The sequence below is a fragment of the Heteronotia binoei genome, chromosome 4 (genome assembly GCF_032191835.1).
Source record: "Heteronotia binoei isolate CCM8104 ecotype False Entrance Well chromosome 4, APGP_CSIRO_Hbin_v1, whole genome shotgun sequence".
Taxonomy (NCBI): domain Eukaryota; kingdom Metazoa; phylum Chordata; class Lepidosauria; order Squamata; family Gekkonidae; genus Heteronotia; species Heteronotia binoei.
Window position 1 is genome coordinate 85766000 of NC_083226.1, and position 20776 is coordinate 85786775.

Genomic DNA, 20776 nt, shown 5'->3' on the forward strand with positions numbered 1-20776 from the left:
TCCCCACTGAAAAGAAAGAACCTTCAGGTAGGTCCAATGCTTCATTCTCCTTCAGTGGGGGAAGTCATTCATGGATTGGTTAGCTGTACCCAAGCTTCTTCCTCCGGGTGGGTTGTTCTTTCTCTTAAGCCTCAAGGACCTGTTGCAGTACTTTTCTGCCAAAGGCTGCCTCTGCAGATGCAGTTTGGTCCATTCTGTAGTGCTTGACAAAAGTGGAGAATGAGGCCCACGTCGCTGCTCTGCATATTTCCCCTATTGTGGCTCGTGTGAAGAAGGCTGCTGATGCTGATGCTGCCCTCATTGAGTGTGCAGTGATGCGGCCTGGTGCTGGCAGTCCTTGTACTTCGTAGGCCTTGGTGATGCACTATCTTACCCAGTATGCCATCGTGGCTTTTGATACCTTCCTGCCCAGATTAGGGGCACAGTGGGAGACAAATAAGGCATCTGTCTGTATGAATTGAGCATTCCATCTGAGATATATGCGTGTACATCTAGCTTGTGCCACCTTCTTTCCTTTGGATGCTTAGGCTTCGGACAGAAGGATGGTAAAACCAGTGGTGGAACCAGGAATTGACCTTGGGAATAAATGATGGATCCATTCTCAGCATTATGGTCTCCTTTTAAAATATGCACAGTTCTTTCCTAGCTGAGAGAGCTGCCAGCTCAGAGACTCTCCGTGCCGAGGTAATGGCCACAAGGAAGGCCACCTTCCATGATAGGAAATGAGGCTCCACTGATTTTAGTGGTTCGAATGGGGGGTCAGATAAGGCCCAGAGTACCCTGTGGAGGTTCCATGTGGAGAACTGTGTTGAACTGGTGGGGCCAACTAACTTGTACCCCGTATGAATCTCCTCACATGCCTGTTTGTGGACAGACCTTTGAGCCTCCCCTGTCCTAGGCAGGCTTGGATTGCTGCCACCTGACGTTTTAACATGTTGGGTCATAGTCCTTTCTTCCAGTCTTTAAATAGAAAAAGGATAATGTCTTTGTATGTTGTCTTACATGGGTCCAGTCCCTTGTTTGAGGCCCAGTTTTTGAACGTTGGCAGCGCATGGTTGTAGATTCATCTTGTGGCTGGTCTCCTAGACTGTAGCATGATTTCAACTACATCTGCTGGGAGTTCCAGGTTCTCTAGATCCGACCTCTCAACTTCCAAGCCATCAACTGCAGCCACGCTGGGTCTGGGTGCATGATGGGACCCTGGTGAAGCAGATCTGGTCCGTGGTCTTGTGTAATATCCATGGTCTTGTGCACGCTATCTGAACTATGTCGGAAAACCAGGGCCTTCTTGGCCAATGGGGTGCTATGAAGATAACTAGTGCTCCCTCCCTCCTTATTCTGTTGAACATCTGACTTATCAAGGCTGGTGAAGGGAAGGCGTATAGCAGGCCATCTGGCCAGGGGTGTGCTAGGGCGTCCGTCCCTTCTGCTGCCGGCTCATGAAATCTGGTCGGAAACCTGTCCATCTGATGGTTCCTTGAGTTTGCTAGGAGGTCCATTACTGGCCTTCCAAACTTCTTGGTGATCAGCTTGAGGACCTCTCTGTTTAGGGCCCATTCCCCTGGGTCCAGATCTTCTCTGCTGAGCCAATCTGCCTGATTGTTGGAGAGTCCTTTGAGATGTTCTGCCTTTAGGCTCGCCACATTTTTCTCTGCCCAGGACAGCAATGTTTGAGCCTCCCGGAACAGTGCCTTCGATCTGGTGCCCCCTTGTCGATTTATGTGTGTCTTGGTTGTCCATGTTGTCTGTGCGCACTAGGACACGTTGATTGTGCAACCTCTGTCTGAAGGCCACCTGAGCTAGTTTGACTGCTCTCAACTCCAGCCAGTTGATACTGTGCGTTGACTCCCTCGGGGGCCACCTGCCTTGCGCTACCTGGTGATTGCAGTGGGCTCCCCATTCTCTCTTGCTGGCATCTGTTGTAACGACTATCTGCTGAGGTTGTAGGAAGCAAATCCCTTTGCTCAAATTCTCTTGACACATCCACCAGGCCAGGTCCCTTTTGGTAGCATCCGCAAGAGTTATTAACTTGTGCTTTCACTGTGAAATGTCCCTCTGGAAGGGGAGAAGCGCTCACTGTAAGGACCTGTTGTGAAACATCACCTATGGGATCAGGTCTATGATTGAAATCATTAGGCCCTGTATTGCTGCCAGGTGCATTAAGTCTGTTTGTGGCTTGGCCTTGATACTCTCCACCAGGTTTTGTATTCTCTCTTGCTTCTCTTCTGGTAGGAAAACCATGGCCTGGGCTGTGCACACTGAGGTGCACCTGAGGTGCACACTGAGGTGCACCTGATCCTTTGTGGGCACCAGGTGACTCTTGTCCTTGTTGATCAGAAACCCGTGCGCCTGCAAGAAGTCTGCCGCCCTCTGTGTATTATGCATGGCTGCTTCACGGTTCTCTGCCCTCATCAGAATATCGTCTAAGGACGGATACAAGTGTATCGCCTCCGAATCAAGGCTGCTACCAGGGTCACCATCAGCTTGGTGAATACTCTGGGTGCTAATGACAGGCCAAATGGTAAGGCCTTGTACTGGAAATGGTGGCCTTGGAAATAGAAGCACAAGAATCGCCTGGAATCTGGGTGCACCAGTATATGCAGGTAGGCCTCCTTGAGGTCCATAGATGTCAGGAAGTCCCCTTGCTGAAGCACCTGCAGAATGTGTTGTAGGGACTCCATACAGAACCTCTTTTGCCTCACCCACTTGATGAAGCCTCTCAGGTTCAACACCGCCCTCCAGTCCCCAGATTTCTTGGGGACAATGAATAGGACCAAGTAGACACCCTTGAAGTGCTGGTTCGTTGGAACCTCTTCTATGGCACCTATGGACTGCAGATGTTGAATGGCGTTTTTTAGATGATACAGACAGTCCTTTAACTTTGGGGCTGGCGAGGGTGTGAAGCTGTGAGGTGGTATGGCTGTAAGTTCTATTCTGTATCCTTGTGTCACTATGGAGTAGACCCACTGGTCCATGGTGGTCTTTCTCCAGACGCCCCTCGATCTGGAAGTCATGCAGTTAGTTTCTTGTCGGAAGAGGACTTGCCCCTTCTAAAGGCTGCCGCTTGTCTTGTATTTCGCCTGTTTCCAAATCTGAAGGGTATGAATCCTTTGTAGTCCCTACCGTCTTGTCCTCGCCTGTGGTTCTGTAGCTACGAAAGGACTGGGTGACTCTGCTCTTAGAACCACTGTCTTTCTGGAAGGAGGCAGGTGGCATGGCCTTCTTCTTCTCCTTTGTTTCCAATAAAACCTTGTCTAGGTTTGCTTCCCCAAACAGAAGCCTGCCTGAGAACTTCTCCATAGCTACATTGCTCTTGGAAAGAGTGTCCACCTTCCAGTGTTTGAGCCAGATGTTGCGCCTTACTATGATGTTAGCTGCTTGGGCCCTGGCACAGAACTGAATGTTCTCCTGAGATGCATCCACAGCAAATTCAGCTGCCCTCTTCATCTTAGGAGAGATCTCTTTAGCTCTGGGGGGAAGCATCTGGATTCTGTAGAAGGTCATCTGCCCATATAACAATGGCCCTTGTGAAGTTTGAGAGTACAGCTGCTGACCGGTGAGCCAGTGAGATTGCTTCATGGGCCTTCTTGAGCACTGTCTCATTCCTCCTATCAGTTGGGTCCTTTAAGACATTTTCACCATCCTTGGGGTGTACAGCTCCAGAGTGTAGTGCTACCACTGGCGCATCCACCAAAGGTACCCTTAAGTTCTCCATGGTCTCCTCTGGTAATATGTAGAGTCTTTTGGCAATAGATAATAGGGCATTTCCACTTCCTGGACTTGCCCACTCTGTCTTCATAATATCATCAAATGTACTTTGAATGGTCTTTTGAATCCTTTTGTGTATAGGTTAGCTGAGGCTGCTGATCGGGACTTTTCAGCCACCTCCACCTGATAATTTAATGTGGAAATAACCTTGTTCAAGAGCCTCTGAAAGTGTTCAACTTGAAAAAGTCTTGCTGAGTCAGACTGTGAATCAGCCTCTTCTCCCAACCATTCACCCTCCTCGTCAGATCCATCCCCCACTGAGGTGTCAATGGATACCATGTCACCCAACTCGGAACCAGAGGAGAGGGGAGAGTTCCTAGGCCCTTGTGTAGTCCAGATGGGTCAGCTGCTCCTGACAAATGGCCCACTGAAGCAGTAGCATCTTACCCTGGAGCCCCAGTGTGCCTTGCCTGGCCTCTATCATTCCGGCTTTTGGGCTTCTTTTGCTTGGGGGGGGGGGGATCTAGATCCTGATGATAAGCAGGAGTGAGCTGATGAATGGATGCTGCGGCCCCTCAGGTCCCTGGAGGCTGATCTTCTCCTGGGGTTTTTCTTCCCCACAGCTGTAAGCTGTTTTCTGCGCCCATCACACCCCCCTGGAGGCAGAAGGTTGTCTACCACTGAGGTGGCAAGCCCCAAGGCCTTCCCATCATCGGCCACAGTCAGGCTGGGCCCGGTTGGAATTGCACAGGAACTACTGGTCCAGGTGCCCCTTTGGGAGACTCAGGCGCTGGGGCCTGGAGATATTGTTGCTGGGCTGGGGCCTGAATCTGCTGTTGCTGGAGCAGTTGCAGCTGCAAGGGGATCTGGTTTGGATGGACTTCCTGTCCCCCAAAAAGCAAGAGTTCCCATCCCCCCAGAAGCCAATGCCTGGCTCCTGGGTTTGTTTTGGTGCGCTGCCTGTAGGGCCTCCACCCACTCCTCCCCCCACCCCCTGCGACTGTTCGGTCTCACCACAAAGGCTTGGCGGCATTTTGTTTTTCCTGCGTTGCCTCTTCACTCCTCCGGGCGCTGTGCCGTTCCATTTTTTTGCTGCCTTCTTCGGGGGTGGTGGAGAATGAGAGCCTGTGTGCTCGGACCGCTCTACCAGCCCGTTGCAGTTGCTGCCTGACTGTGCACCTCATTTTCTGCTCCCCCTACAACCTCCATATCCTCGGAGGATGAAGTAGAGGAGCCAGTATCCTGACTCGGTGCAGCTGATTCTGCCTCCCGCACCTTTCCTCCTTCCAAAACCTCGGACAGGGGAGGCGGGGAGGTTTCTTCCTTGCGGTTTTCTTTGTCTCCACAGTTGCTGGATTGTTGGCCACCAGCATGGACTGCATTTGCAATTGTTTTGCCTTGGATCAACTGGCAGTGAGTGGAGGGGGGGGGGGGGGAGAATGTATTTTTCTCTCTCCTTTTTAACTTTAACTTGCATGCGTATGTGTGGAGCTGGAGCTCAAGCTGCCTATTGAGCGCAGGGCTATACAAAACTGGAGAGTGTCAGTCCAGGCCACTCCTATAGCAGGCACACAATAAAGAATTTTGCATAGGCCTATCTGAGTGAGCGGAGGTGTGACCTAACCAACCCATGGATGACTTCCCCCACTGAAGAAGAACTCATTTGTTATGAGGGCCGGATCTAACATAAATGAGACCTTGTTGGGCCAGGCCATGTTGGGTTGGGCCGAGCCATGCTGGGCCAGGCCATGTGTGTACCTACTTAAGATTAGGTAGCAGAGATATAAATTTTATAAAGAACACAGACAAACCCAAATATATATTTTTAAAAACTTAAAACATGCTTAAAACGTTAGCACTCATTGGTTTTAAAGATGTTTTCGTTGTATTTCTCCCATGGGATCCAGGAAACTGGGCAAAGGAAGCTGTGGCTCTTTCCTTCCTTCCCCAGGGGACTGGGGGCGGGGGAGCATCAGCCAATAGAAGGAAGAGAGGCTTGGCTCAGTAGCTAAGCTGTGCAATTGAGCAAGCCTTGCAAAGCAAGGTGTTATGCAGAAGCAAGCAAGATATAGGGAAAAGGAAGCAGATGACAGCCAATTGCTTGGGGGCCTGATAGGAGCCCTCCAAGGGCCTGATTCGGCCCCTGAACTGCATGTTCAACACCCCTGCCTTAGCCTTTCATAAGTGCTTGCTTCATAATAAAAAGTTCCCGTAGTACTAAGATAATTACTAAGTACTAAAATAGCAACATAATTAATGCAATGTTCCCTCTAAGCTCCAGCGCTGTGAGCGAAAATTCTACCTCATGAGAAAAAAACGCTAGTAGCATTAAAGTTGTGAATGATTCTACATTTGACTATTGCATAAATTAAGTTTTTAGAATATTATTTCTGTAACCGTAATTCTTTTAAACTATATATCACTATATCTTTAGGAATAATTTAAAGATTATAAAGGAAAATAGAATCAAATCAAATTTCATTACAGAAAATGTCCTCTATGTGGGTAGACCAGGCCTCCAGAGAACAGGTCTACCTTCCCCATTCCACTATATTGATAGACCTGGCCTCCAGAGAACAGGTCTACCTTCCCCATTCCACTATATTGATAGACCTGGCCTCCAGAGAACAGGTCTACCTTCCCCATTCCACTATATTGATAGACCTGGCCTCTGGAGAACAGGTCTATCCACTCCCTTCCACTATATTGACATATCTGGCCTCTAGAGAACAGGCCTACCCACCCCTTTCCACTATATTGGTAGACCTGGCCTCAATCAGGGGGTATCTGGGGCTTGGGGGCAGTGTTCCCTCTAAGCTGAGTTAGTTTGAACTAGCTCACAGTTTGTTAGCCTCCAGCTCACACATTTTTATCTTAACTCAGGAAAAATGGCCCCAGAGCAAAGTAATTTATGCAGTAGCTCCCAAGGTAGAATTTTTGCTCATAAGACTCCACAGCTTAGAGGGAGTATTGCTGGGGGGTGCCTTTATGAGGTAAAGGCACCACATTTTCAGCATAGCATCTGGTGCCTCTCCTCAAATCTTGCCCCCCCCCCCGTTTCAAAAAGATTGGACCAGGGGGTCCAATTTATGGGCCCCAGAAGGAAGTGCCCCCATCCTCCATTGTTTCCAATGGAGGGGGAAAATGCCTTCTCAGTTGTGGGCTGTAACAATTCTCCCTGTGCTGCTGGCTCAAATTTAGTGTGCCAGCACCCCCTAGTACAGCTTAGAGGGAACTCTGACCATGAATGCAAGAGAATTTTGATAATCTGTATACAATGACAGAGCAAAAAGCTCACATTTTCCAATGAATGTGTATCACAAATTGTGCTCTGAAATGACTCAGTGAGTTAAATAATACAACAGTTGTAAAGACTTAGATACTTTTTAAACTAAAAGCCAAATATTCATTATTTAAGATTTTTTTTAATATTAGATTTTTAGATGTTTGCTGTTTGAGGTACTTCACAGTGAAACAAATCTTGAGGCCAGATATTAATGCTCATGTTTATGACCATAGGGACCTTTACTTACCTATATCATTAATAGTTGCTCTTGCTCTGGAAACAAAAGAGCTTACTTCACTAGAATGCATTTTGGCTCGTTCTTTAAGGTCTGCACCTGCAAGTGAGATTTTATGGTCATAGTAATATCAAACCTTTAATAGTGTACTAAAATATTACCTTACATTAATTACAATGGCACTGTTCATATTCCAAGAAAATCAAACCAGCATTTGCAATGAAATTTAACAGTAGAGGATCTTCCCATAATAGTTTTTATTATATAATGACTGCAATATTTATGCAAGCAATCTATTAAGCATCTGAATAGAATAGAAATGTTATACAAATTTGTAATCTATGGAGGGATGGGACACTGTTCAGTGAAAATAAAAGTTTACATCCCATAATCATGGTCAGGAGATCCCATAGACTTAATTTACTCATTTCTCTTCACTATGGAATATCCATTCATTCCTTCCTACTCTTTTTGGAGTTAATCCAATGCAGTGTCACACCTGTACCAGTGTGCCCCCCCCTTCAACAGGTTTATTGAAAAATAAATAGTTACAGAATTAACACACATGAAACAGTGTAGAGAAAAAACAATAAGCAACCAAATATTGATAATTAATGAAACACCAATAATAATACAGTACTATCTAAATGTACATCACGCCCAGGCACAAATTCCTTGCCCAACACATAATTCAAGAAGGGCAACCATTTATCTAATAACAAATGCAGTCCAGATTTTTTTAACAGTAACAATAGTATCAGCCAACTTATCCAAAATGAAATATTCCCAAAGTTTTGCTGCTGTCAACATCAACATAATTAATTCTTTTAGTAAATTATGTTAAAACCTTTCCATATATTCAAAAGGAGAATATGTGGCTCAAGGGGTAATGCAATTCCCATTATATTTTTTATTTGAGGCGTGATGCGACATCACCCTGGAGGAGGGGGGTGGCTCTGAGGCAATTTTCCACTGGACTTACAGATGTCCAGTCCCACACTCTACCCTCTCTCTCTCTCTCTTTCTCTTTTTAATACCATCCACAATCAGGTACAAGGAACAAAAGTTTAGGTTAAAAGTTTGGCAGTATGTGAGTGCTTCTTAAAGGTACCTTATTTGGGACCTTGCTAGAACAATGGTATAATTATTTAAAAGTAAGAAATTCTTTTTTTTTTCATATATATTTGACTAGAAAAACAACACACAGAGGGAGATGATCAATCAATATTTACTGGAAAATAAAATTAATAGGGTAAATGTTTTGTGTGGAATGCTTCAGTATATAAAGCGAAACTGGCTCTTAACTTCAACCTCATAGGTCAGAAACTTTCCCCAATGAGAATACTACTTCCTAGCTGAGCCTCAAAATATAGTAAATAAACCTTGAGCTGAGATTTAATTCCCCTGTCTTCAAATAGGTACATCCGCTTAAAGGTTTCACTGAAACTTATTACCAGACAGAATCCACTCCAGACTGCTTTTTTAATAGTTCTTGTCAAGTATTAAGTTAGAAATGTTGGGCCCTTTACTCACTAAAACAACTTTTCTTCCCTAAGCCAACCCCAAACCCTTATAATAATAATAATAGATTTTATTTATATCCTGCCCTCCCTCAGGGCGGCTAACAACATGTCCATACAATAATTATACAAACTTTTAAAATCAACATTAGTCTTAAAACCGTTCTAGTTTAAAATTGACAATAAAGCATTTCTGGTGCTATTCTGTCAGTTGGCATGATGGTGAAAGTCACTGAGGCGAATCCATCAATCATTCAATCAGCAATCCGCAAAGGCCATCTTGCAGGCCCTGCGGAATTGGTCAAGACTCCGCAGGGCCCGCACCTCTTCTGGGAGCTGGTTCCAAAGGTGTGGAGCTACAATGGAGAAGGCCCGTGTGTGGGTGTTCTGCAGTTTTGCCTCCTTTGGCCCAGGGATAGCCAGCTTGTTCTTCCCCGCTGACCTCAGTGATCTCTGGGGCTCGTATGGGGAAAGACGGTCCCTCAGGTAGGCAGGTCCTCGACCATATAGGGCTTTAAAGGTAATAACCAGCACTTTGTAATGAACCCGGTATGTAACTGGCAGCCAGTGCAGTCCGCGCAGCCCCGGCTGTATGTAACAGCCTAGCCGCCGCGTTCTGCACCAGTTGCAGCTTCCAGGTTCGGCACAGAGGCAGCCCTATGTAGAGGGCATTACAGTAATCCAATCTTGAGTTGACCGTCACATGAATCACTGTTGCAAGGCCCGGACGGAAGCCGGACTGGCAAGGGTCTAGGATGGAAGCGTCGTCCAGAAAACCCTTCAGCTGCAACGCCACTGCCCTCTCAATAATTTTACCTAAAAATGGTAAATTAGAGACCGAAGTTTGCCAATTCGGCCGCGTCTGCTGTATGTTTTTTCAGGAGGGGACGGACCAAAGCCTCTTTCAAGGGTGTTGGAAAGCACCCCTCCAAGAGGGATCTATTTATGATGTCCCGTAAAGGACATCTGAGCTCCCTCTGGCAAGGTTTAATCAGCCAGGAGGGGCAAGGGTCCAAATCACAAGTTGTTGGGCGTGCAGCAGAGAGAATTCCGTCAACTTCCTCCAGGCTGAGTGGGTCGAAGTGACCCAGAACTAAGCCAGAAGACAGGCACGGAGCCTCAAGTTCCTGTACTGTATCCAATATGGTAGGCAGGTCTTGGCGGAGCGACGTGATTTTATCTGCAAAATATTTTGCAAAAGCCTCACAGCTTATCTCTAATTCTCTCACATTTGGTCTGCCTTGAGGCAGTGTAATAAGATTTCCAATTATTCTAAACAATTGTGCCGGGCGTGAATTTGCAGATGCAATCTTGGCCACAAAGTAATCTTTCTTGCGGCCTTGACTGCCATCTCATAAGACCTTATAAATGTTCTATAAGATGTTCTCGTCGCTTCGTCCCGAGTATGCCGCCACTGCCTCTCTAGTTGTCTGAGCCCTTGTTTCAGCTGACGTAGCTCCAAGGTATACCATGAAGCCAGCCTCACACGAGGGCACAGAGGACGTTGAGGTGCGATCTCGTTGATAGCCCAGGATAGCTGGTTTTGCCAGGTCTCCACCAGGTCATCAAGGGAAAAGCCAAATAAAAACCTGGCTGATGCTGCTATTCAGTCACAAATTCCTGACTGGGGGGGGGGGAAGTCTTCCCCCTTGTTAAGCTTACCCCTCCCATCCAGTGCAATTCCACAGGCTCTAACAGGGTGACAATCACTTGGATTCTCATGAGACCAAAATCATGACTGATTCGGAGCCCTGGAGAAGAGATGAGACCAGGGCTTTTTTTCTGGGGGAATGCAGCAGAACAGAGTCCTGGAACCTCTTTGTGGAAACAGAACTCTCAAAAAATGTTGACAAGTTCATGAGGGGCACCCATGTGTTTCTCCTTCATTTCCTTCTTTAGAGTTCCAGCAACTTTTTCCAGAAAAAAAGCTCTGGGTAGAACTTCTGGAGGATGACTGCCATACTCTGCCAATCTCCTTCTTCATTAAAGCCCCTATTCCGCATAGCAGTGATGCTGGGTTTCCTGGGAAAATCTGGAATTTTTGCTAGTCAAATTTAAATAGCCTTAACCAGGGCTTTTTTGGTTAAAAAGGCCCAGCAGGAACTCATTTGCATATTAGGTCACAACCCCTGACACCAAGCCAGCCAGAACTGCATTCCTGTGCGTTCCTGCTCAAAAAAAGCCCTGGCCTTAACAAAGTTTAAATAATATTAGCAGAAAAATACAAACATACCATTTACAAGTACTGAGGTTTGCCTTATCTCATATTCATCTAATTGAATTCCAGCACATTTGCCATGACTATAGATAAAGATATATTGACATACGTGAAGTGGAAATTTTTCCATGGAAAATACAGTACTGCAAAATTTTCTACCTCACGTCATTGCCACATGACCTTTTCCCAAGAGGATCTTTTGATATCAAACATAGCCCTTTTGTAGTCAAAGGAAACCCCGTTCTCTCTCACTAGTAATAAAACTGGCTGGATCCAACGATTTGTAATTTCACTGGGAATTGATGAGAAATGCTGCAATAAAATGATTATTGAAAGTTCTAGGCATCACAGAGACATGGTACCTGGGATCTGTCAATCCCTGTTTTATAATTTTTCCATATTCCTGAAGCACAGTAATGAATAAGCAGCAGACTAAATAATCCTTTTCATTTTTTAGAAGGTGGAGCCATGAGATTTTACAGGGGGAAGAGTCATCTGTAGATAAACCAATGGTCACAAAGTGTGTATCTTTGCCCATAAATACTGGATTTGATCATTCAAGACAGCAATTCTGAAAAATCATCACAGTTTTCATAGCATAAACTTGACCATGAATAATTTCCAGCACTGTGATGATATATAAGGATATACCGTATACACATGAATAATATACATGAAAGCAAATTATGTGTATCAAAACTACTGAATGTATCCAAAAAGCCTATATTTTATAATTTAACATTTCATGTTCACATCTCCTGAGGGAAAAAAATATGGCATAACAGTTGTTACCAGCTTTAATAGCTACAATTGTGACAGGACAGGGGACATCAAAATTAAAACCAGGTATTGAAATATTTTTACTTAATCTAAAAACAAACCACTTGTCTACATAAAGAGGGGATCAGGTTTTATGCTTAATAGACTAAATGCACATATATACATAATGAAATGTAACTCAAATACTTCGTACAATCACCCCACTCACGTTACAGAAATAGCCAAGATATATTAGAAACCAAAGATGACAAAAATCTAGTAATTTATTTTTACTTTATTTAATCAGATTTATATCCTTCCCTCCCCTGACAGGCTAGTGATGTACCTAGTATGCTTTTCTTTTGCCAAAAGGACACATAAAGCGTAGGCTTTATAGATTTTCAATAATGCATTATGCCTACATCAGGAACTTCTACAGCTACTATTGTAGAAATACCCAAAACTCAAACAATGAAAAAAGACCATTTCTTGTCTTTCCAATAGTTACACATAACAGTTTGAGGTACATCTCCCTTCAGGTCATTAGCTCAAATGCAGTCCCCTACCACAACTAGAAACTCAAGGCACACCAGAGTGGAAAGAGTTGGGCAGGATGAAAGTTAACTGCAAACTAGGTTTTCCTAACATTTATGAAAACTCCTCATCCAACAAGCAGTTTACCAGTTTTATACATGCAATGAAAAGAGCATGACAGAATAATACCTTGTAGGCTTTCACATGAAGGTTTGTTGCTGTTATCCTTTCTTGCCTGTTCCTCATTTCACACATCTGTGCTTGTACATTGTTTACAAACACGTTATCAAATTTGGCACAAATCAAGCCATTTTCAGTCTCATTGCTTTTCACATGCTTTTAATGACTTCTAGCCCCTTGGCTAAATAGTTTATGTGACAGTGACTATTACCAATCTGCTGTTTACAATTCATCCATAAATACAATCAAGCAAAGTCCTAAAGTGGGGAAATGAACTTAAAAAACAATAAGGTCTGGTAGACTGGTAGAATGAGAAATGGAAGCAAGCAAGGAAGTAGTTTTCTGGCGGAATAACAGTGGTGGAAAAGAATAAATAACTTGCAAACTGAGAAGGCGAAATATGACAAAGGGAAGAAAGTACAGAGAAACAATGTTTTAGTCATGATGCATTTGTTTATTAACTTTGGATATCGCTGGTCTAATAAGACAAAAGTTTCCAACTGTCAAGACAGAAGAAAGTATAACCTGCTCCAGCAACTCCTTAATTCTACTTTGAAAAACCTATGTATACAAGTCTATTGATACTGGAAGAGCTAAAGGATGCTGAAATGCCCTTATAATGTAAATCTATATTATATTAATTCCAACAAAATTTTAAAAATAAGTTCTTTGGTACCATAACACCAGAATAAAATATAAATATATATTGTATAAAAATTTATTATAACTATTTATTTGGAATATTTCTATGCCACCTCTGAAGAGACCCTCTTGAGACATCTTACAATCAAAATAATATGATATAAAACAAGCCACTAAAAGAAACCAATAAAATGGTTAAGATCACAAATTAGGTATATGGGCTTAAAATGTTATATTACCATCATACCGTAGAATAGTCTTCGGTTATTTTATTGAAATAATGCAAGGAAATTAACAGAAAGAGAATATGCAGTAAGATTTCTTTCCAGCTTCTGTATGCATACATATCGTAACAATTAATCCAGGCACGAAGAGACTTTTAAAATGGAATGCACTTGCAGGCTCTTGCCACACTTTTATTTCACCTTCAAAATGTATAATGACAACCTTATTTATACAGTAACAAGTATGCAAATACATGTGTGAATCGTAATACTTTGCCTCATGAAAGCATAACTGTATAAAGTACAGTTTATCAATATACACAACCATGAAAATTTTGTATCCTACAAGTCCTTCCTACACTTGAAATAGTGAAGGTACTTTAGGCGAGCAGCCTTTGGCCTAAAAACTTGAAGGCATATATTTTTGATCTATTCCTATATTACTGATCTATATTTAGATGTTTTTGTCCATAAATAACCAGAAATTTCAGAACGCAGCATTTGGTTTTAACAACAGTATCTGACTAATTTATGGCAGAATAGGTGTACACAATGACAGATGTTCTCCAAACGTCTGCTAATCTTATTCTAGGATAATTTTAGAAATACAAACGAAAGTTTCACTATTATGAATAATTTACTTTCCAGAACCTTAAAAACAGAATAGCAGATATTTCTTTAATATAGTTTTCCCCAAAGGCTGGATTTTCTGAAACAGCTTTTGGATTATTAGTCATTTTCACAGATTTCCAAATACAGAGTAATATTAAAATTAGTAAAGTTAAAATTTGCATACCAGCACAAAATACCCCAGGAACTTCACTTCGGAATATAACCGTCCGTACTTTTTTGTCATTTTTCAAAGCTTCCAGAACTTTTGATATCTACAGAGAAAGGGTGTGCAAGTTATCCACACTTATCTTAAATATTTATATTCATAAAGATGAAAGGTTTATCCACTTACCATTTTAATAACATTTTTATTAAGTGCATTTTTTGAATGTGCTCTGTTTATTCCAAGTACTACAATTCCTGCACAAGGAAGACAAAAATTAATCAAATGTCTGTATGAAGAGGTTTAGTGCCACCTTTCAAAATTGAGTATGTTAACCACATGCAAAAATGAATCCTGATCTACATATTTTATTATGCATGCAAACAGAATATTTCCATGAATGATAGCCTTATACCAATAACGGCTTAAATTATTTAGGAAATATATTGAAGGAGAGAGGATTTATACCCCACCCTTCACTACCCAAAGGAGTCTCAAGAGGCTTACAATCTTCTTTCCCTTTCCACAACAGACACCCTGTGAAGTAGGCGGAGCTGAGAGAGTTCTGACAGAAACTGCTCTTGAGAGAAACAGCTCTGTGAGAACTTGTGACTGGCTCAAGGTCATACCAGCAGGTGCAGGTGGAGGAGTGGGGAATCAAATCCAGTTCTCCAGGATGAGTCTGCAAACTTAACCACTACACCAAACTAGAAAAAACTGGACCGTGCAAAACTTTAAAAAGTAATTTTGTGTGACAGAGACAAACACACATTCCAAATTCCAAAGCCATTGCTCTTTTTTGTTTTGTTTTTAATTACATTATTAAAACATTATTAACTTGAGTTGTTCTAGCAGAACATAACCAAACAACACCATGTCATAAAGCTGTAATCCCACATGCATGTGAGGGGCACAGACCCACAACCACATTTTGGATGACTATCAGCCCCCAACCATTACCACAGTCAGTTACGAGCCCCATGGAAAAACACAAACTGCAAGTCAGAATTTCAACTCCTTACAAGAGACAAATACCAGCAAATTGACTGTATGAAAATCTCAAAGGGAAGAATAAGAGGCACAGCATCTGGAAAACAACTATTCTCTCCAATGTACAGTTCATGTTAAGCTTGATGCTGTTTGTTGTTAGTACAAATTCAATTCCAATTCCAAAAACCTTTATTGGCATAACTGTAACTACAAATCATTACTGTCCTTGTCTCTCTTTTGGCTCTCCATAGCAGAAGCCAGGAAGGATTACATTCACAGCATAATACTGTGTGAGGATCTGCTTAGTCTACAACATGGCAAATGGCTGAAGTAATCATAATGCATCTACCTGCTCTGCTGTAGGGTTGCCAGCCTGGGTCCTATACCATTCAAGCTATTTAACATAGTTATAGGACCAGCACAGTAACACTTGTCAGGGACATACACTAATGGGGACAACTGTACCTGCAATTCTGTCACCACAGCTTTCAGAAGCACAGAATGCACAAAACAAATTATTTGGAGGGCAGCCTCATAAAGGGATAGTATTGCAGTCTATCACAATGTTTACTGTATGTATCACCCTTTTTTTCTGCAATGAATGCCTTCCTGCATTACAGCATGTCAAGCCTTAAATAACTTTGTCATCTTAAACAGTGTTTTTCTTGCATTACTTTCAATTCTGTAGTTTATCATGCTATGTTTTATTAGAGATCTTTGACTCAATTATTTCTTATTTTGTAACTCACTTCTGGGTCTCAGTGAGAAAGGTGGGCTATAAATGATTATTGTAATTTATTAATAATCACAACGCAATTCAACTGACTTCCTTTTGGAACTGCACTCCTGATGCTGTTCAATAAATATGTGGATTTTTTATAACTGTTTATTTTAGTGGGGTCTTACAGACAGGGATCTATATCCAGCCTTAGCTGTTTTTTGCTTGAGACTCATGTTGGAGGGATATCCAACAGTGAGAAATGTGAGCTCTAGCAAGAGAGAAAACAGCAGGCTCTTCCTGACACATAATCCCCTGATCACTGCTAGTATGTGATAAACCATGCAGGCTACAAGATAAGAAAAAGACATGGAGAACAAGAGCTGCTGTGATGTATAACACCAAAAATTTCAAGGGCCCAGTGGACTCTTTGCTGCTCTTTCATCTCTTTACTACACTATTTGGTAATTAACCAAATGTAAGGTTTCAGTTGGGACAAGACACATGCCAAGTATACTTTATTCTGACAGGGCTTTTTTTGTAGCAGGAACTCCTGTGAATATTAGGCTGCACATCCCTGATGTAGCCAGTCCTCCAAGAGCTTACAATAGGCTTCTTAGTACAGGGCCTACTGTAAGTTCCAGGATTGGCTACATGGGGGTAGGGGGGGGGGGCTAATATGCAAAGGAGTTCCTGTTACAAAAAAGCCCTGATTCTGCAGTCTTCCATATTGTCACAGAATTAAGTCCAAAAGATTGTAAATGCCTCATTTTTTCCCTGTGAATTCCCGGTTAACTGTATAGTTAGAGGACTGCTCTCCACTGTTAGCTAGGTGTGGGTACTAATCTTACCTCCTCCTCACTTGCTGCCGATTGTGAACTTTGCCCTATTCCCTGCTTTTCCATTAGGTTTTTTTTTTGGGGGGGGGGGGGGTTTATCTCCTCAAAGCATTACACACCAGATCTGGACCCTTATGTGGAAAGGCCCTAGGCTTCTACCAAATGAGTTGTGTTGGTGTCTGACAGATAAGGGTGGAATAGCCATGCTTCCTTTCCTGTTTTTACAGATCTCAAAGGGCACATGAGTTTTAGAGAAGATTTGAACCCCTCCATCTAATTACTACAACTGTGAGCTCTGTAGCGTTCCTGCTGAATATACCACACCCCTCCATAAGTCAGGGGGTGCTTTATTTCCTTTGTCCTTTCCTTGTTCTATTTCATAGGTGGGGACAGGCTGACATCGGCAAGGCATGCCAGCATGGGTCAGCTGCTTCCATATATGGGTAAAACAAGGCCATTGTTGGCACAGCAATCCCTGATTCATGGGTGTGAACAATGTTGCTATGGCCTTCAGTGTAGCTGTTATGCTAACAGCTCCTTGGGATTTCTCTTCTCTATAAAGACAGCATAGGAACTAGCACTACATTAGCAACATGTCAAGATCCAAGAACAGGATTGTACAACACTAACTGCAGAACTTCCATTCAAGTGGGTAGCAGTGGGTAGTAGCAGAACAAAGTTTGAGTACATTAACACTTTTAAGACCAACAAAATTTTATTCAGGTATAAGCTTTGATGTGCAAGCACATAGGTCCTGTGAGGATAACAGAACATAAGAGATGTTGCAAGAAGCTTTAACATCACCTCTCTCTCTCTCTTTCTGTCTCTCTCAAATGCTCCACTGCCAAGAGGTGACTGGAGCACATTCCATATGATGCTGCGTTTCTTATATTGTTTTAGTCAGTGTTACATTTCCCTTGGAACTAATTTGATCATAAGGTGGGATATAACACTTCCAAAGCAAAGACATTTTATTTTTTTAAACAATTTGTTTATTTTAAACAAATAAATATTTATATTTCAAGTAGCTTACCTATACACAGAGAAAGGCTACTTTATAAAACAGAGGTAAATAAAATTTAAAAGGGAAGATGAAGTACTTGCATCTAAGCTGTGACAGAGAAGAGAATACCTGGAAAAGACTAGGCTGGCAAATGGGATTCCATTCCTACATTTTCCCCTTTCCTGAGACTTGTATGAATCAGTACTGCAAACACAGTGATAAGATACTATGCATCTGAAGATGCATACCACCACCAAACGCTCGTAGGTTGAATACCCTTAGTCACAGGAATGCAACTAATAACTTTCAAATAGTCTAGCAGATGTAAGGGAAATGATTACAGACTTCACCACAGCTTTTCATGTGGGAACTTTCAAGAAGTAATTGGTACTCAGCCTCCTACATGCTTACTTTAAAACAACCTTTTTATTCCAGGTAATTAGTAGAACATAACATCATAGCACCTCAGAGAAAAGAAATCAAACTTCACATCTCCCAATACTTATAAAAGCGAATTAGCCTATCTTAAGGAAAAGAACACCCTTCTTTTTGTCATTTGAATTATGACATAAACCTAGAATAATTAACTTGGTTAGTTATGAAGCTGTGGATTAATGATAAAGAAAGCACTTCAAGTGGAAACAATCCAAATCAGGTTATTGGAGACTGAAAGAATGTTAACTAGCAAGACTGAATTGTCACCATGTGAAAGTAGTGTGTCCTACTGACCTGAATGGCCTAGGCAAGCCTGACACCAGCTCAAAAGCCCAGCGTGTTTTTTCTTTCTCTTAACACACAAATATTAATACAAATAAGTAAATTGGGGGATTACACACATAATTGTTTGGAATCACACTGTAAACAAGTTAATTTCATTGTCATTGACAGGTCTTTTATTTACCCTGCCCATAAGTGCATATTCAGAAGATTGTTTCCAGTATCTTGTCAACACCATACATGCCAATGTAACTACATTTAAGATATTCAACTGAAATTTTTAAGACCATTGACACACAATCAAAAAGTGAAACTTTCAGCCTTAATTGTAAATCTATTTTGAGTCCAAATGTTATCATTTTAAATTTTTAACCCCAAAACTCCTTTGCACATAGACACCACCACATGTGAATGAAATCAGCATTATGGTTTTTACAGTACCAGCACGGATACCTGATTTGTAATTCCTGACTGAGGTGCCATTAATGTATCATCTTTATTACTTTCTCTTGAAGTAACAGACAAACTGAGAAGTTGGAGCCATAAGAAAACCTACAATTCCAAACTTCATCTGGAATCACACAGCCTAGAGCTTTGTTCCACTTCTTTGTTCCACTTCTGTTGAAATAGGTTAGGCTGATAGATAGCAACTCTGGAGCTGACCACACTACGCTGGAACTCTACACCACACTGGTTCTAAAGCAGTACTGGGAGGAGGTGCCCAAACACACATTTGAACTATACTTGTAAGATCTAACAGTAAAATACAAAGCATACTGAAAACATTTGACACGTGGGATAATCGCTGCAGTGTGGTGCTTTTGAAACAAGGAATTAATCTCCCTGGCAAGGATACCTAAGCACTGTCACACTTCATAAACTATACCACACAGAAATCTGGTTTGAGAGTAGGGTTGCCAACTGGTCTGAAGAAAACTGTCATATGCCTTTGAAAGAGACTAAATGAGGCATTATTCACCTCTATGTCACGAAAATTGTCACCTGCCATTTCCATAGTCCTCCCCCCTCGTGCTAGCTGGCCACTCTAGGTGTAAGGAAAGGGGAAAGGAGGAGTGATTAAATTCAAGCGACAAGCAGCCTACAAAACAAGAAATCCAGGGCAGGGAGGATACAAAAAGTCTCTATGAAGAATAAAGCTTAATCCCACTGACATATGGTCGCGTTTTTACTAGGGTCGAGAGCGTTGCGCATGAAGACAAGACGGGCCGCGTCAGCATTGTAATGTACTCCCCACCCCCATCCCCCTTTGGGAATGTAAAGGGCAGAGCCATTAGTCATCATTCCCTGTGAGTTGAGAAACAGTGAGCGCGTCGCCTCAGAGGAGGTTTTTCTGCCAAGCTACAAGACCCAGCTTGCGCGACGCAGTGGTCGAGGCGCCTCCTATGAACCGGGCAAAGGCGAAAGGAGCGGAGGGAGGGAGGGGTTGGCTGCATTCTCTGCGGTGACCACCGAGCCCCCTCCCCTCCGGCTGCCGACGTTACCTTTGTGCTCATCGCCCAAGTACCGGACTCGCAGCTCCTCCTCCTCCCCCCCTTTCGCCTCAGAGCTGTATCCTCTCACGGCAGAGCAGCGCCCTCGCGCCAGAGAGGGCGAAGAGGAGGAGCAAGAGAGAGCAGCGGCAGCCGCCACTGCAGCTAAACCACCTCGACGCTGAAGAAGGTTTAAGGCCATCGAGGCTGCTGATGCCGCCGCCATGCCTGTTTACAAGCCCCTTGCCTCAGTCCCTGCCGCTTCCCAGTGCGACCCCACGTGACTCTTACGTACAGCGGGCGACGTGGATCTATCCTACAGTGTGCCTGGAACAGGACGCCATTTCACTCAGCGCGAAGGAGAGTGTTTGTCCACCTTTCTCTATCCCCGCCGCCGATGCCAGAGCTCGATGGACAAGGGGAAAACCGAAAGGCGGTCAACCTTCCCTTTACAGACAGCTACGGGCATTCATAGAAAGAGTTGGTTGCTTTCTAGAAACCTTTCCGGTATTAGTGAAAGCCTGAACGATTTATTTACTGCATAATACATTGCAGCCGCAGTCCTATGCAATCCCTCATGGAAGTAAGATCCATTGAATTAAATTATTTTCAAGTAGGCCTGATTAAAATTGTTCCTTTCATTATGAAATTAAGTGCAACCTTTTGTTGTGAATGGACAAAGAATTCCTGATGCCAAACACTGAAAAATGTAGCAGCAGGTTTTCCTTCCCTGAGTTCTTAAAAAAAAATCAGATCTATACCTGACTTTCTGTATCTCTCATGTTTCAAAGTAAAGATTAATTTTTAAACTACCAGGCTCACTTCTACCCTACAGTAGCCCATCACATGTCTCCACCTTTTCTACCTGGTGCTTTCAACTTTATAGTAGTAGCTCCCAACCTTTTTGGCACCAGAGACCGGTTTTGAGAAAGACAATT

The 20776-nt window shown here is 42.9% G+C and overlaps 1 protein-coding gene across 4 annotated transcripts in view; it reads right to left on the minus strand.

The window, feature by feature from the left end:
* AUH (AU RNA binding methylglutaconyl-CoA hydratase) overlaps positions 1–20156 on the minus strand; it is a 68502-nt gene extending 48346 nt beyond the window's left edge. For 2 of the 4 annotated variants that reach the window (XR_009555263.1, XM_060235495.1), the window contains exons 1-4: positions 19851–20074; positions 14271–14338; positions 14103–14190; positions 7242–7328 (exon numbers count right to left, since the gene is read on the minus strand). Coding sequence is in view for 3 of the 4 variants with exons in the window: in XM_060235495.1 (XP_060091478.1) it covers positions 7242–7328; positions 14103–14190; positions 14271–14338; positions 19851–20064 (457 nt within the window). In the remaining variant the exon portion in view is untranslated. Of the gene's footprint in view, positions 1–7241; positions 7329–14102; positions 14191–14270; positions 14339–19850 lie in introns of all 4 variants that reach the window. The other 2 variants (XM_060235494.1, XM_060235496.1) reach the window with 2 other exon arrangements.
* Positions 20157–20776: the final 620 nt, after the last annotated feature.